This window comes from Pyrus communis, chromosome 7 (assembly GCF_963583255.1).
Source record: "Pyrus communis chromosome 7, drPyrComm1.1, whole genome shotgun sequence".
Taxonomy (NCBI): Eukaryota; Viridiplantae; Streptophyta; class Magnoliopsida; order Rosales; family Rosaceae; genus Pyrus; species Pyrus communis.
The window spans coordinates 18,422,319-18,439,606 of NC_084809.1; the positions used below are offsets into that span (position 1 = coordinate 18,422,319).

Here is a 17,288-nt window from a genome sequence, read left to right on the forward strand (position 1 = left end):
CATCCCCGAACCTTCCTAGGCTAAATTTGATTCTCCAATTCTGTACGTGAAGTCCGATTGATGACTTCCACCGTTTGAACCTAATTCCATTAAGGTCTGTCACTTGATTATTATAGCAATCAACGATCCGACCATTGGATCGTCACCAAACTTTGATATGTTATAGTACGTAATATTTGAGGATATTAGAAACTTAAGGATTGGGAATCCGACGTACGGATCTTCCCGAATAGGATATGTAAGTTACGTGTTCTATTGATAAGGATTCTGAGACGTGATTTATAATTGTTCTAGGCGCCGATTGTTCATAACACCTCGATATACGTACTAGGGAGTTGTAGCGCAGGCTTCAGGTGAGTGGATCTTTTTCCTTTTTATAGTATGTATATACACACACACACACACACACTTCACGGTTTTCCAGAAATGTTTTAAATTGATTATGCATAGCATGCCATGATTTAAATTTGTTATATTTAAATATTGCATTGTGATGAGATTTGTGGTTATGCCAAATGATCCTACGGAGGCGCAGTTAAGTTCAGGTGAGTTATTATGTGATTGAGATGCTTGAATTATATGAGCATGCATATATTCATTTAGAGCTCATCATTGCTACACCCTGGTGTTAGTGCTCCCGCCCCAGGCCAGGGCACAACCTTCACGTGATTGTTCACATCTCGCACCACACGCTCGCCTTGGATCCAAGTTAGGTGCTAGCCTGTTGTATAGGTCGCATTAGGCGACTCCGACTCATAGGTGACCTACGCATAGCGTTAGCTTTCACCTGATCGTAGCACTAGAGCGTACATATTTACACCCAACCTATCGTACAGGTCACACTAGGTGACTTCGACTTGTGTGCTAGTATAGACTAATGAGCAATAGGTCCAGTTGTACATGTCATATTAGGTGACTCCGACTGGCATGTTAGTTTAGATTGATCTCACACCTGGCTTACATTTATTATTGCTGAGATATTGTGACATGGCATACTTCTATTTTTACTGCATTTGTGTATTCACTTTTCGTACCTATGTCGTAATATTTTCTGGAAACTATACGGGTTTTACGGTGATGGGTTATAACACTTTCAAAAGGTTTTTATTAAAACTTTATTTTCAGGCCCACTCACCCTTGTTTTTTTCGCCCCTCCAGGTTCTAGTAGCAGAGTTTTGGTACCGACGATAATTATCGGCAAATCTTGGGATAGACGATTACCATCAATGGCATAATTCTCACCCTATTTTACTGTACTACACTTATGCTCTGTCATCACGTGTGAAATGGATTTATACTTGCTCACCGCGCACTTTTGTACTTAGGCACTTTTAGGTTTAAATTTATTCACATCTTCTACATCAATACATTTAATGGCTTCGTCACCTTCCAGGTGTTGGCCAACACAGCTTGATTCAGAGTCCTAGTGGACATCTCGGGTCGAGGTGTGTCAATTTGGTATGTGGTTGGGGAGAGTCTATTGGTGGTGGTGGTGGTTGGCTGAGTTTGCTTCAGGAATGGCGGATCGCTGCCATGTGACCCGTTGCACCCACTAGTGCTATTCTCCATGGAATGAAACCGAATCTCGTCGAGTTTAGGGTGAAATTCATAGCGAGGATGTCGTAGTGATGTTTACAAGTGATGGTTAACCATGAAAAACTAGGAAAACTCCATGAAAGGGGTCGAAAAAGTCGCGGAACACCGGGTCGAAGACAGGGTCGCGAAATGGAAATGGGTCGAGGGTCCGATCGGCTACCCCCTTAACTCTCTTAGTGTGACAGAAACTAACACACCAATTAAACCCTATATATTATGCAATCGTAGTACGAGTAAGTAAGGATCGTTCTACTCCGGGGATTAGAAAGGATGCTAATCAACACAAACTAGGGATGCCCCAACATTAGTAGTGATAGGCGGTGCAAGGGATAAGGCATTTTGGCTTTAGGGGTAACTAAACACCTTCATCTTGTTATTTGTTATGCAATCAATTTTATGCTTTGAATGAAACGAGCATGAGTTCTAGTATTTGGAACTAAAATGATGGAAAATCATTCTAAGTAGCAACCAAGCAAAGAAATAATTAGAAAACAAGAATATCATAGATTAATAACTCTCCAAACAAAGAATAGGCTCAAGTCTCACAAAGTTGTAACGTTAGTTTATGTTTCTTCCTTCAAGCATGTTACAAAAACTGATTTTTTTTCTTTGTGATTACATGTGAATTCGTAAATGACAACTACAACTAAGTATTAACTAAAGAGCATATCAAACTTCCACCCATATTTGTAACTTTCTTTAACAGTCATGCAACTAAAAACTAAATCCTCATCATTGTGTTGGAAGGTACCCTAAGACACAAACAAGCAACAAAAACAACTCTTTTTTGGTATTTCTCAAACTTTTTCGATTTTTTTTCAAATTTTTTTTATATGACACACAAGAAACACTTTAAAACAGTGAATAACAACATTAGTAATGATAGGTGGTGAAATTCGAAGAGAAATCATGAAAAGCATTATGTTTACCGCCCACATTTAAACTAAACATTGTCCTCAATGTTTCAAAAATAAACTTAAACAAGAAAGGCACAAAAGATAACTAGCAAACAAGACAATTATAGCGAAGTAAAAATAATAAAGAGAAGCGTAAAAGAGAGCAAATCTGGTTATAGGAGACCGAAATTCCAATGTCTCTTTGTTTGAATACATGAGGTTGCCTCCCAAGAAGCGCTTGCTTTAACATTTTCCAACCGGACAACACCTCCGTTTAATCCTCACTAGGACCAGCAACATGGAGTTGATCTTTGAATGAAAGGTGATACTTGAAATGATCTAGTAATGGTTTAAATTCTAGAGTGGGTGGCTGAATCATTGAAATCAACAAAATGTTAGTAAAAAACAAAATTGAAATTTGAGGAGGTGGCTTACCTGTATGCTGTGACAAGAACTCAAGGACAAACACTACTTCGAAAGTTTCAAGAATGTTACACTCGGCTAGATTTGGTGTGAGGGCAGTGACTTGTCCCGTATCATAAAATCCAACTTCTTCAGGGATGGTTGTCTTAAGTACATCCTCTTGGATGAATTCTAGATATTCCCCAGCCACTTCTTTCGCTTGAATCCTTCTTCTTGTTATGCAAACCTTTTTAAAAATTTAGCACATTCTGGAACTTGCTTTATTGTATCAAGAATCAGGATATTAACTTGCACCCTTGGAAAGGTTTCGAAGATGTCTTCCTCTCTCTCTTCTTTCTTGGATTGCAAAAAGCTGCAAGGAAAAGGGACATTTGGTGGAATAAGGTTAGAAAGAATTGAATTCGGAACAACCTTACAAGAATTGGATGGTGGTGGAGCTAGGGTGGCTGCGGCACTAGGATTGGGGATGATTGGAAGTTGTGGTAAGGCTTCTTCGAAGCTTGCCATGGCTGAGTCTTCCTCATCCTCTTCGGATAGCTCATCTTTGTCTACTTTTAGGCTATGGTTGGACACCTTCAAATCACCTACAATCTCCATACCCCTTCTCAAAGTGATCGCTTCAGCAATTTCAAAATCCCCCATCAAATTGACACTGGTTGACCTGGAAAGTTCGCTTTGTTCTCGAATTTGTCCCATGAATTCTACGATCTGTCCAATTTGATTCTTCATGTCCCCCATCTCTTTAGCTTGGTCTTGTAAACCCTGAGTCAAAGAAGTTAGTGTTTGAAGAATTTTATCATAATCCATTGACGAACCTGAATTTGGTTGGGATTTTTGTGGGGGAGGTTGTGGTGGCTACATAGGTCTTGAATAAAACTCCTTAGATGGCTACCAATATCCTTCTTGTCGAATTTGTTGAGGTTCCCTCCACATAAAATTTGAATGATCATTCCCACCTGGATTATAAGTGTTGGAAAACAAGGCGTTCCTTGATTGATTATGGCCTTGATAACCCCAAGCATTGACACTATCTCAACCTCCATACTCAATTAATTGAGGATGTTGATTAGTTTGATATCCCTGCTTATAGGACACACCAAATGTAGGGATACTTTGCATTGTGGACCTCTCGATATACTGCGACATAAGAGAAATAAGATTCGCCATTTGAGCTTGAAGATTAGTAATTTCCATGTCTTGCTTCTCTAGTACCTGAAATCAAAGAAATAAAACTAAATCAAATATCAACAGAAAAAACAAATGAAAAACATAGAGCGATTAGCAATTTGGCTAATCTCCGGCAACGGCGCTAAAATTTTGAGTGATAGAAACTAACACACAAATTAAACCCTATATATTATGCAATCGTAGTACGAGTAAGAAGGGATCGTTCTACTCCGGGGATTAGAAGGGATGCTAATCAACACAAACTAAACTTATAAAACTGAAAACTAAGTTAAACTAACATTAAAACAATGAGGGGGGAGATTTTGGACGAATTTAATCAAAACAAAAGTAAAAGGCCGCAAGTAAATTAAGTTGTGAATGAAATATGGATGAAAAGATAGCTAAGGGATTCTTCTCCACACATGAATCATATGCATACAAATTGATTTCTAGTTATTCTTCCTATAAACCATGAATGACAATGCCCCAAATTAATTGTGAACAACACTAATTAACTCTCAAATTTTCCTAAGTTCATTGAATTGGATTCAGCGATGTAACCAAATTATTCTTCTCAAGTTCCCTAACTATGAAAACCATGATAGAGATACATCTCAAAGATCATTAAATTTTATGAAAATCATAAGCATTGACAAAGCATTTGTAACTATGAAAAGCATAATACTCCTGCCAAGAATTTACTTAACTCAATCATGGCTAGTGACTTTTACTACTTACAAATATAAGTTCATAACGATTAGGTGAAATTCCATTATATTCTAGCATCAAATCCCTATTTGCAAACTAAGTGTGCACCCTTAATAAACATACAAGAATAAGTTTTCTATCAAGCAGATAAGTAAATCGCATTCATGTTTTATGAAACAATAATTGGATGTAATCAATTTATATAAAACATATGATCATGGCTTCAAATTCATCTCTAGCTAAAAAGAAACTTAGTTACACATGTTCATCATAACTGAAAAGCAATCTAAAATAAACATTGAAAATTAAAACAAAGATAGAAAGAACTCTGAAAATTCAAACAACTTCTATGGATGAATGGTAGGCATGTCACACTTCCCTCCGATTTTTTTTTTTTTTTTTTTTTTTTTTTTTTTTTTTTTGCGGCAATAATGTGTATATATAGGGTGTAGGCACAACTGAAACCCAGGAGAAAAAGGATTAGGTTGTTTGAATTATTAAGACTTCTAGAATTAGATAGGAAGTGTTGGAATGTAATAAGGATTCATCCTTGCAGCTGGAGATAAGATAAATTAAGATAAGGTTTGGATAAGATAAGAGAAGATAAGGTTCCTCTCCAACTAGGATTCCTTTTTATTGTGTAATTCCTTGTTTGCCAAGCCTCAACTTTAATTTCTCCAGATTTTAGTACATGTCATACACCATTTAAACACCAAAAATGTCTAGCCCATATGTTATCCAATCCAAGCCCAAAACTGCTCCAAATCGCTCCATTTAGATATTTATTGTCATCTTTACCAACTGGACCTACAATAAAACGAAAATAACATAAATTACCAAAATAAATGGAAATTAACGAAGCTTTTGGGGACGGGTAGTTACACAAATAATGCCTCAAAATCAGATAAGAAACAAAGTGAAAGTCAAATGAGAATTTGATCGTAAGATTCCCCAAACTTTAAGCCATCCCTTGATGCTGCTAAAACAACTAGGCTTTTCTTTATCATTGTTTTAAAAATCCCCGCCTAAGCGCTAAGCGGTTGGTCACCACCCCAATTAATGCCTAGGCATTTGAAAATTAAGAAGGCACGCCTAGACCTATTAAGGCACCCACCTAGACCGCCTAGGCACCCGCCTAGCCCGCCAAGATCCGCCTAGGTTGCGACTCACTTAGAGATAACTTTCATTTTGCATTTTATTTTTTTTTCAATAAATTGTAAGAGGCTTATTGAACGCTTAAATGAACACACATTATATGCTTGTTTCCCATGTTTTCACTATGTTCTAATAGCCCATAATATATATGTCATTCTATTAGTTTATGATGAAATTATGTATATTTTAAGTATAAATAGACACTTATTTACACGAAATATAATAGATTTAATTAAATCCGCCTAGTCCGCCTAAACCCCGCCTAGCTGCCTAGGCGTTAGGCCCCAACTCGTCGCCCGACTAGCGCCTAGCGTCTTTTAAAACCTTGTTCTTTTTATTAATTTAATGAGAAAAGTTGTAGTAAGAGAATTTTACATATAAAGGAAAGTTTAGCAAGAGAGCTTACAATAATAATTTCTTATGTAATGTTTGTTATACGAAAGGAAACTAACAAGCCAACGTAGTTATTTCTAGAGGCCAGTGCAGCACGTGCCCATGTTGGATTTGTTGGCATCATTACTTAAGGCCATCTCCAACTGAAAGGGTTAAGTGTAGCCTAGTCCAGAATTATAACCCTGCAAAATATTATTTTTAAATGAATTGCGTCAGGCAATACTCATATACTATTTGTAACATCCCACATCGCCCAGGGGAGTGGATCATATAAAACTTATATGTATATTCCAATCTCTACCTAGCATGAGGCTTTTTGGGAGCTCACTGGCTTTGGAGTTCATCAAAACTCTGAAGTTAAGCGAGTTCATGCGAGAGCAATCCCAGGATGGGTGACCCATTGGGAAGTTCTCATATAAGTTCCTAGAAACAAAACCGTGAGGGTGTGGTCGGGGCCCAAAGTGGACAATATCGTGCTACAGTGGAGTCGAGCTTGGGATATGGTGGGGGCCTGAGCCGGGATGTGACACTATTTCCAACCAAAGGGGCTAAATATAGTCACCTTAATAATTTATTAGTTTTAAGTTTATAATTTAAATTTATTCGTTAATTTAATTGAATTACCTTTGGATGTTTGATAGGAGCATATTTATGCGATTTTGTTATCTTATTTCTTTGCATTTATTTAGTTATTTCTATTTATTGTAGTAATTTAAGTTATTTTCGTATTATTGCAGGTCCAATTGGTACAGATGACAATAAATGGCAAAATGGAGCAATTTGGAGCAGTTTTGGACTTGGATTGGATAACAGGCGTGGATAACATATGGGCTGGACGTTTTTGGTGTTTAAATGGTGCTAGATATGTGCTAAAATATGGAGAAATTAAAGTTGAGGCTTGGAAGGTAAGGAATTAGACAAGAAAGAGGAATCCTAGTTGGAGAGGAACATTATCTTATCTTATCTTATCCAACCTTATCTTGTTTGATCCAACCTTATCTTATCTTATCTCTAGTTGTAAGGAGGAATCCTAATCACATTCCAAGACTCTCAACCAGATTTTTAGAATCCTAAAATAATTCAAAATGCCAAAACATCTTCCTCCTTGGATTCAGCCATTCCCCCTATATATATATATATATATATATATATATATATATATATATATTACCAAATGGGGCGGAACTAACAACAGGCGGCAAAGCCGACCATAGAATATAAAGTGCGGAAGTAAAACATAAAATAGCAGCAGGAGGCATAGCCGTCCATATAATTTAAAGTGCAGAAATAAAACATATAAAGACAGAGTAGCATATCAAAATAATGAATTAAACGTAATGATGCAAGTATATTTGGAAAATAAGTTTTATTGAAAACTTACTGCAATGCAGATAACAAACAGGTATTGCCTAATGGCAGATGAAACAAGTAAACAAATAGATGGAGCTCGCAGGCATCCTGAATAATATATATGTATTACAAGTGTTTGAATAATCTCAGAGAGATAATATTGAACTGAGCTTTTGAAGTTAAAAACTTATATCCTTCTTCTGAAGATGAGTTCCTCTTTTATAGAGGGAGGAGAAAGGTTGAAGAATGCCAATTTGATCCGGGAATCTCGCTGGTCGAGAGGAGAAGGCTGGCAAAGCTGTCTGACTGATGGATCTCTACTGTGGAGTCACGATGTTACTTTTACAAAAGCTGAATGAATAGTGAAGATGCTTTGATTCTTTTACAAAAGTTAAAAGAATAGTGACCTTTTTGTTTTTCACTATTGTGAATAGTGACCTTTTTGTTTTTCACTATTTGAAGAATAATGCTTCGTTTTTTTGCGGAAGATATGAAAGCAGCTACTGCTGATGATGTTGCTGGACTGACACAATCACATGGGCAAATATTGCAATTCAATAATCAAACGGATCTTGAGCATCTTGAAGGTCCACTTGATCAGCCCAATTGGCGGGAGGCTGAGACCCTGCATCAGAAGCGTCAGAGTCCGAGTCGGAACCTTTCTTTTTCTGTAGTCTTGCTGCTTCAGCCATGAGCTGTTGAGCCAAGTCCAGAAGCTGGGAGGACTTATCAGAATCCTCCTTTTTCTTTGAACTGGAGGACTTAGAAGGTTTTCCTTTGAGGGAAGATGACGGACTAATGTCTGAAAGGGACTGAACTGGTTCCTGAGCTTTTGGTAATTCAGGAAATTGCTGATGAACTGGCAAAGCTTGTGAGGACGAAGATGAAACTTTGATTGGCAGTGCCTGAAAAGATGCCTGGGGAAATTCCACTTTTACAAGATCAATAATTTTTTGGTGGTTGAATTTATCCCACCATTTTACCCATCTGGTTCTGTAAATACCACCGGTGTCCACTTCAAAGTTCCATTTGAGAATCCATGGGATCTTGTACTTGGCCATGAGCAGTGAAAAAATTGTAACTCTGTTGTCGAAACGACTTCTGTCAAAACTAGGCTGGAAGTTGTTTGTGAGAACATGACGAAGGTCATCTGGAATGATGGAAGAGCTTGGGCCATGGGAAGCCCACCAATCTGGAAACCATGCAGGAAACCGCAATCTGAAATTCTTATCAAAAGTTATGAACCATGAATGACTAAAGTCTTCTGTCTGGTGGAGAAAAATGTTGGTCCATGCTTGGATATAATCATAGTAATTGTAATGATTGTTTGGGATGAGAACATGCTGAGTATGAAGGGGTTTTGTGTGAAAAAGGGGAATTCCCCATTCGAGTTCGGTAAGGAATTTTCCAATATGGAGTGAATGATACAATATTTTGTTTTGGTGAGTGGTACTGTAAATTGGCTTAATAGCAATGCTTTCTGTTTCTGAAAGGATAGCCTGGTAATATTTTAGGTTTTTGTAGGATTCAGTTGGTAAGAAATGAAAATTTGGTGGAAGGAGTAATTTGGCAATGCGCTCTGGTGGTTGGTTTTTGTCAATGTGAAGAGGGATGCTAAAAAGCTTTTCTGAATGAGGGTTCTGGACATATGGTGATGTTTTAGCATAGCTAGGTGTTTTTGGTTGTGAGGGAGCTGGAGAACGAACTGATGAGTAAGGATCATAAGGGGTGGCTAGGGCCGTTTGGTAATTTGGTCGGATATTTCCTACTGTTGATCCTAAGGGAGTAAATCTGTTTGTAATGGCGAGGGCCGATGAAGAGTCGGGAATAGACTCTTGTTTTACTGGTGCTGGGGTTTGGGTAAGGGTGGCTGGGAGCCTTCGTTGCTGAGTAGGATTAGTACCCATTTTTCCCCTGCAAAAATTCTCTGGTTAGAAAATCTGGTATGCAATTCTGGCTGCCTTTAATGTATTCAATTTCAAAATCAAAAATACTTAATATGGCTTGCCAGCGTGCAAAAATCTGTTTTGATGCAATATTTTGAACATCTTTTTGTAAAACATGTTTGGCAGATTTGCAATCAACACGCACTAAAAATTTTTGATTTAATAAATCATCTTGGAATTTGCTAATGCATAATACAATTGATAAAATCTCTTTTTTAATAGTACTATAGTTACTTTGAGCCGGATTCCAAATTCCTGAATGGAAACGAACAATTTGTTCAGGAGATTCGGAAGAAGTTTTCTGTTTGAGGATACCTCCATAACCGATATCGGATGCGTCGGTTTCGACTATTTTGAGAGAGTCGGGAGTTGGAATGCCAAGGCAAGGCAAAGTCTTGACATGATTTTTGATCTGTTTGACAATGGAAGTATGATTTTGTGACCATGATGGAGGATTTTCCTTAAGACGATCAAACAAGGGCTTACATTGTTGACGCAGATGAGGATAAAATTCTGAAACATAATTGAGGGATCCAAGGAATCTTTGAAGCTGGGTTTTATCAATAATTTGATCTGGAAATTTATCAGCGAACTGAATGACTCGATCAATTGGTTGGATGGTAGACCTGTAAATATGGTATCCTAAAAATCTAACTTTGGTTTGAAATAACTTAATCTTAGATGCCGAAACAACTAACCCATTGGACCTAATGATCCTAACAAATGCATGCAAATGCTTCCAATGCTCTTCTATTGATTTTGAGAAAATTAATACATCATCAATATAAACAATCGAAAAATGGCTGTATTGATTAAAAATTTCATTCATGATATTTTGAAATTCACTTGGTGCATTTTTCAAGCCGAAAGGCATTACATTCCACTCGTAATGTCCGAAAGGAGTTACAAAAGCAGTTTTGTATTTATCAGATTCATGAATTTGAATTTGCCAAAAGCCTGATTTCATATCAAATTTAGAAAAAATAGTTGCCTGAGAAAGTCTCTTTATCAAGTCTCTTTTGTTAGGAATTGGATATCGGATCCATTCTAAAACATCATTCAAAGGTTTGTAGTTAATAACCAGTCGTGGAGCACCGCGTTCTAATTCTGCGTTTTTCTGGACATAAAAAGCAGGGCATGACCATGGAGATTTGCTTTTACGGATAATTCCTTTTTCTAAAAGTTGATTAATTTCAGTTTTACAAAACTCTAAAACTTCTTGATTCATTTGAATTGGTCGTGCTTTTGTGGGGATTTTTGACTCAATAAAATCTTTAACATAAGGTAGTTTAACAATATGTTGTTTTCTGTGCCAAAAAGCATTTGGAAGATCGGAACAAATTTCTTTAGTAAGCTTATCGGAAAACTGGCGAATAGAATCTAATAAAGATTTGTTTGTTAATTGTTCTTCAATTCTTTTGTGAAGAATTTCTTCTTGTAAAAAAGCAATTTGTTGGGATTTTGCAGTAATCTGGTTGAGGGTTTTCGAAACATTATCTTTTTGAAGTTGTTTTAACTTTTTAAGATCTGTTTCCATGCAAAATTCAAAAGTAATTTTTTGGCCAAAAACCTTGGTAGAAATACAGTTATGATGAACTTTGAAAGGATAAATTAATGCAATGAAAGGGAGTCCCAAAATAACTGGATCAGAAATATTTTTGATTAAAACAAATGGAGTTTTAAAACAAATATTTTGTTGACAAACATGGGCTTTGGGAATTTCATATTTTAATTTCATCGGGGATTGATTTGCAGCGCTAAGTGTTTCCGTAGACTTGTGAAAATATTTAGTAGGTATTAATCCTTCTTGAATGCAATTTAAATCTGCACCTGAATCAATTAAAGCGATGGTTTCTAAATGAAAATCTTCGATTACTATCGTAACTTTAGAATACCATTTTCGAATTCTTATTTTATCTAAAAGACTTAAAACAAGTTCTTTTGAAGAAGAAGATTTGGCTGAGTGAGCGTCGGAATCGGAATTTGAGGAAGAACCATTTTGTTCTTGGACGAGTTCTTGCGTACGTACTCTACTGAGTTGCGAACGAATTTCGGTATTTTCGGATTTTAAAAACTTAATTTCCGATTTGATTTGATTAACTTCTTTTTGCAAATCTTTGAGGGTGATCTCCTTTTTGTTTTTATTAAAACGTTCCAAAGTGGTACTGAGAGAAATCTTTTGAGAAGAAATTTGACTAGTGCCAGGTTCATGAGAAGAAATCAAATTTTTGAGTTTTTTCAAATAAAAAGATTTTAAATCAGGGTCATCAACTTTACTAATTAATTCCATTAAAAACTCTTCTTGTTCTTCTTGCTTATTAAGCACTGAAATTTTGTTACAACAAGTGTCCGTGCATCCAAACTTAATGTTTGGCGAGGAGACGTCGCTAGAACTGCTAGAGTCGGAGACGGAAAAATCGGGATTTTTATCAGATTGACTAGAGTCGGTATTTCTAATTTCTAAAGCCTGAATAAGTTGAACTTTCTCTTCTTCAGAGATTTTCAGTTGGTTAATAACCTTTTTAACCTTGCATTCATTTGCATAATGACCAAATTTGTCACACTTGTAACATTTTCCCTTTTTATTTTGAAAATCCTTTTTAGACTTTCGAAAAGGTTTTTTGTTTGAAGATGGTTTTTCATAAAATTTATTTGTCTGAAAAGGTTTGTTGGAAGATCTTTTGTTTTTATAAAATCTGGATTGATGTTTAGAAAACTTGCTGGTTTGTTGAGCTTTTTTCTTTTTACTCGAAGGAGCGATTGGAGGTAAACCATATTGTTCACAAAATGTTCCAAGTTCGTATTTAGCAATAGATTTATCTTTATGAACTTGTTTTGAAATCTTCATGTCGATACACATTTTCAATCCTTCCTTTTGAATAACATTAACTATGTTACCATAAGTAAGGGTATGATAAGGTATGACACCTTCTTCATTTACTAAAACATTTCGAATTTTGTGAGCAAAAAGATTTGGTAAACCATTGATAAATTTTTCTTTCCAAAAGGGTTGATTGCTATCTTCCCGAAGCATAACTCTGGATATGAAAACATCTTTATACCATCTGAAATCACTTAAGGTTGGACACCTTAAATTACTCAGTTGGTCGTGAATACGCGTAGTAACGTTGCTGGGTGTTCCTATAAAGTGTTCTATAATCGTATAAAGTAAAGTATTTACTCCGTCGGGTATTCCCTGTCCTATCGTTTCGTCAAAAATGGGAAATCCTTCCTCATCTTTTTTGACCGCAAAACGTATTTCATCTCTGGACTGAGAAGTTAAGTGCTTCTCCCACCAAGAATGAAGCATCCCGGTGAAACCAGTGACGAGAAGATCAACTATTTGTGTTTGTGTAAAATTGTGATTTGAAATGTAGCTATTAGCAACCATGGACATGTGTTGAAGTTTGTTCAAAAGTTCTTGTTCGGACAAGCCATCTATGTTCCACTCATAAAGTTTGTCGGCAGAAACTGAAAATTGATTTTGAATATTTCGTTCTTCAAATTGAAGGTCAGGAGGAGTTGGCCTGGGATACCAGTTTTTTGTGAGAGAAGTGGGGTTGACCGGATGAGTACGAATACGTTTTAAATCAAAAGTTGGTTGAAGATCAATGTTTTGAAAAATATTTTCAATATTTTGGATAGCAGAACTAGTTTCCGTGTCCTGAGAAGAATCAGAAGTATTTTCTTCTTCGACAGAAACATCATTGTTTTGCAAAACATTAACAACTTTCTCTTTTTTGAGCTCAGTGAGCATATGATCAATTTTTTGTAAAGTAGTCATGGATTTTAAAGCAGTGGAACTTGAAGCAGTATCAGTAAAATTTACTAAAGGTTTTTCTTTTGGAGAAGATTTTGGTTGAGACAATTTGTCGATTTTGGTTTCTATTTTGTCTAACTGTTTTCCAATGGTATGAAGACTTTGGTTTGTAAAATTATTTTGTTCAATGACAGGTTTAAAACCAGAATCTTCTTTTGGAATTTTAAAAGGGGTTGCGGGGATGTTGGTATTACCGGTGGAAATCAAAATAGTTTCTTTGGGAGGATGACTGGAAGAAATTAAAGTTTTGTCTTCCTTAACCCAATTTTCTTTGGTAACAACCGTAACTTTATTTTTTGTTTCAAAATGTTTTTCAATAAAATCAAAGAAAGATATTTCAAATTGGTATTGTTCTACAAAAGCTTTCCATTCGGCATATATGGCTAGCTTTTCTTCATCACAATACTTTTTTCTAAAAATATTTCTTCTGGGGATGTTTTCCTCAGAAGCGATGTCAGCTTTAAGCTTCCTCCATCGGATTTTATGTGGTTTATTTAAAACAAGTAATTGGTGATTCACCGATGTTGTTTCAAAATCAGAAGGAGTTGGAGAAGTGGGTTCTTCTTGGTTTGGAGGATGATAAACAGGATGTGCAACTTGTGAAGAAGTGTCGACAGACTTTAATTTGAGTAAATCATTGACTAAATCTTGTTGTGCAGCTTCCTGCTCTTTTAACTTTTTGTTTACTAAAGATTTGATCAAATCTTGATCTCGACCCAGTCTATCGGTTGACGTGGATCCAGAAAAAGACTGTCTGCTAGGAGTAAAAGATTTGTGTGACAAAACTGATTCACAAGATTTTCTTGCTGGACGATCAAAATTGATTTTAACTGTGCCGTCAAAATATTGTTCAATGTTGTCGAGATTAACGAGGTTGTTTTGGACGGAAACCGGCTTACTTTCATTAATTAAACACCAATCCGAGGGGAGACTGATGTCTGACCACCTAATGGTTCTTGGTACTCTAATGTTTGCGCTTTCTTGGGTTGTTTGGATTAAAAGAGTGTGGTCGCGAGGACTTTTGTTCAAAGCTTGAAAATTCATGTTTGTGCCAGTGACTTTGTAATAAATTCTAAAAATAAGTGCCAAAGGTTGTGTTCCTTCCAGGACTTGGTACCCGGAGGTTTTGATATTAAGAGTAAGAGCTTTTAAAACATGTGGGTCTGAAAGACTTATTGTGAGATCTGGAAAACAATCAAAATGGATAGGTCCGTTATAAAGACTTGATTCAATCATTCCAAGAATACTATCGTTAAAATCAGTAAATCGGGCGTCACGAAGACATAAAAGAATAGAGGTATTAAGACCTTTTCGTGTTAAAGGTTTAACAGCGATTTGAACTAAACCAATGTGAAGATAGTTATGACCGTTTTTGCGATGCGCTTTGATTTGTTCTGGAGAAAATAATTGACAAGTCTCATGTTCTTTGCTAAGAGCATAAGCCTTCTCAACTGTTTTGACGTGATGTTCGGATTTAAAAGAGGTCAAAGACCATTTTTTCTTGTAAATATTTTGGGTTGAAACTTTTGGAATGTTCCAGTCGGAAAAATCAATACTTTCGTCTGTTTGAAAATCCAATTTTTGTTCTTCATTGACAATGTCAGGTATAGTTCCTAAGGTGGATCTAGAGCTAGTGCTGGCCATTGAACTAGATCTAAATAATCTACTCATTTGGTATTATCCACGTCTTATTGTTTGGACCGCTCATGCCTCTCCGCTCATGCGCTCCGCTCTGATACCAAATGGGGCGGAACTAACAACAGGCGGCAAAGCCGACCATAGAATATAAAGTGCGGAAGTAAAACATAAAATAGCAGCAGGAGGCATAGCCGTCCATATAATTTAAAGTGCAGAAATAAAACATATAAAGACAGAGTAGCATATCAAAATAATGAATTAAACGTAATGATGCAAGTATATTTGGAAAATAAGTTTTATTGAAAACTTACTGCAATGCAGATAACAAACAGGTATTGCCTAATGGCAGATGAAACAAGTAAACAAATAGATGGAGCTCGCAGGCATCCTGAATAATATATATGTATTACAAGTGTTTGAATAATCTCAGAGAGATAATATTGAACTGAGCTTTTGAAGTTAAAAACTTATATCCTTCTTCTGAAGATGAGTTCCTCTTTTATAGAGGGAGGAGAAAGGTTGAAGAATGCCAATTTGATCCGGGAATCTCGCTGGTCGAGAGGAGAAGGCTGGCAAAGCTGTCTGACTGATGGATCTCTACTGTGGAGTCACGATGTTACTTTTACAAAAGCTGAATGAATAGTGAAGATGCTTTGATTCTTTTACAAAAGTTAAAAGAATAGTGACCTTTTTGTTTTTCACTATTGTGAATAGTGACCTTTTTGTTTTTCACTATTTGAAGAATAATGCTTCGTTTTTTTTTGCGGAAGATATGAAAGCAGCTACTGCTGATGATGTTGCTGGACTGACACAATCACATGGGCAAATATTGCAATTCAATAATCAAACGGATCTTGAGCATCTTGAAGGTCCACTTGATCAGCCCAATTGGCGGGAGGCTGAGACCCTGCATCAGAAGCGTCAGAGTCCGAGTCGGAACCTTTCTTTTTCTGTAGTCTTGCTGCTTCAGCCATGAGCTGTTGAGCCAAGTCCAGAAGCTGGGAGGACTTATCAGAATCCTCCTTTTTCTTTGAACTGGAGGACTTAGAAGGTTTTCCTTTGAGGGAAGATGACGGACTAATGTCTGAAAGGGACTGAACTGGTTCCTGAGCTTTTGGTAATTCAGGAAATTGCTGATGAACTGGCAAAGCTTGTGAGGACGAAGATGAAACTTTGATTGGCAGTGCCTGAAAAGATGCCTGGGGAAATTCCACTTTTACAAGATCAATAATTTTTTGGTGGTTGAATTTATCCCACCATTTTACCCATCTGGTTCTGTAAATACCACCGGTGTCCACTTCAAAGTTCCATTTGGTATCAGAGCCAAGTGGTTGGTAATTGCATTAGCATCTATCTAATCTGTTCATTGTTATCCACATACTTGTATCTTATCTGCATCTCTTAATCGTCGGTCCTCAGTTCTTCTTTCTTCCAGCCAAACAGTAAGACGTGGTCCAAACAATAAGTCCCAGGAGAGGCATGAGCGGAGCGCATGAGCGGGGGAAGAGTCTAGACATACGAGGAAGGTGAATCTTTTAAGTCTTGCATATAGTATACTTGTTTTGTGCATTTCATGAGTAGATTATTTAGATCTAGTTCAATGGCCAGCACTAGCTCTAGATCCACCTTAGGAACTATACCTGACATTGTCAATGAAGAACAAAAATTGGATTTTCAAACAGACGAAAGTATTGATTTTTCCGACTGGAACATTCCAAAAGTTTCAACCCAAAATATTTACAAGAAAAAATGGTCTTTGACCTCTTTTAAATCCGAACATCACGTCAAAACAGTTGAGAAGGCTTATGCTCTTAGCAAAGAACATGAGACTTGTCAATTATTTTCTCCAGAACAAATCAAAGCTCATCGCAAAAACGGTCATAACTATCTTCACATTGGTTTAGTTCAAATCGCTGTTAAACCTTTAACACGAAAAGGTCTTAATACCTCTATTCTTTTATGTCTTCGTGACGCCCGATTTACTGATTTTAACGATAGTATTCTTGGAATGATTGAATCAAGTCTTTATAACGGACCTATCCATTTTGATTGTTTTCCAGATCTCACAATAAGTCTTTCAGACCCACATGTTTTAAAAGCTCTTACTCTTAATATCAAAACCTCCGGGTACCAAGTCCTGGAAGGAACACAACCTTTGGCACTTATTTTTAGAATTTATTACAAAGTAACTGGCAC

The 17,288-nt window shown here is 36.6% G+C and overlaps 1 protein-coding gene across 1 annotated transcript; it reads right to left on the reverse strand.

Moving 5' to 3' along the window:
* Positions 1-8,242: 8,242 nt before the first annotated feature.
* LOC137740658 (uncharacterized) lies at positions 8,243-16,361 on the reverse strand. The gene is made up of 3 exons (XM_068480493.1): positions 16,350-16,361; positions 15,942-16,279; positions 8,243-8,681 (listed from the first exon to the last, which is right to left on the reverse strand). Exons 1-3 carry the CDS (start codon positions 16,359-16,361, stop codon positions 8,243-8,245), a joined length of 789 nt encoding a protein of 262 aa, XP_068336594.1.
* Between the last annotated feature and the right edge of the window lie 927 nt (positions 16,362-17,288).

Bases quoted from the DNA above. Each gene is read 5' to 3' on its own strand.
- LOC137740658 (XM_068480493.1), bottom strand. The intron at 8,682-15,941 runs GTTTGATTATTG...TGGTATTTACAG, and splicing joins CTTCAAGATGCTCAAGATCC to AACCAGATGGGTAAAATGGT.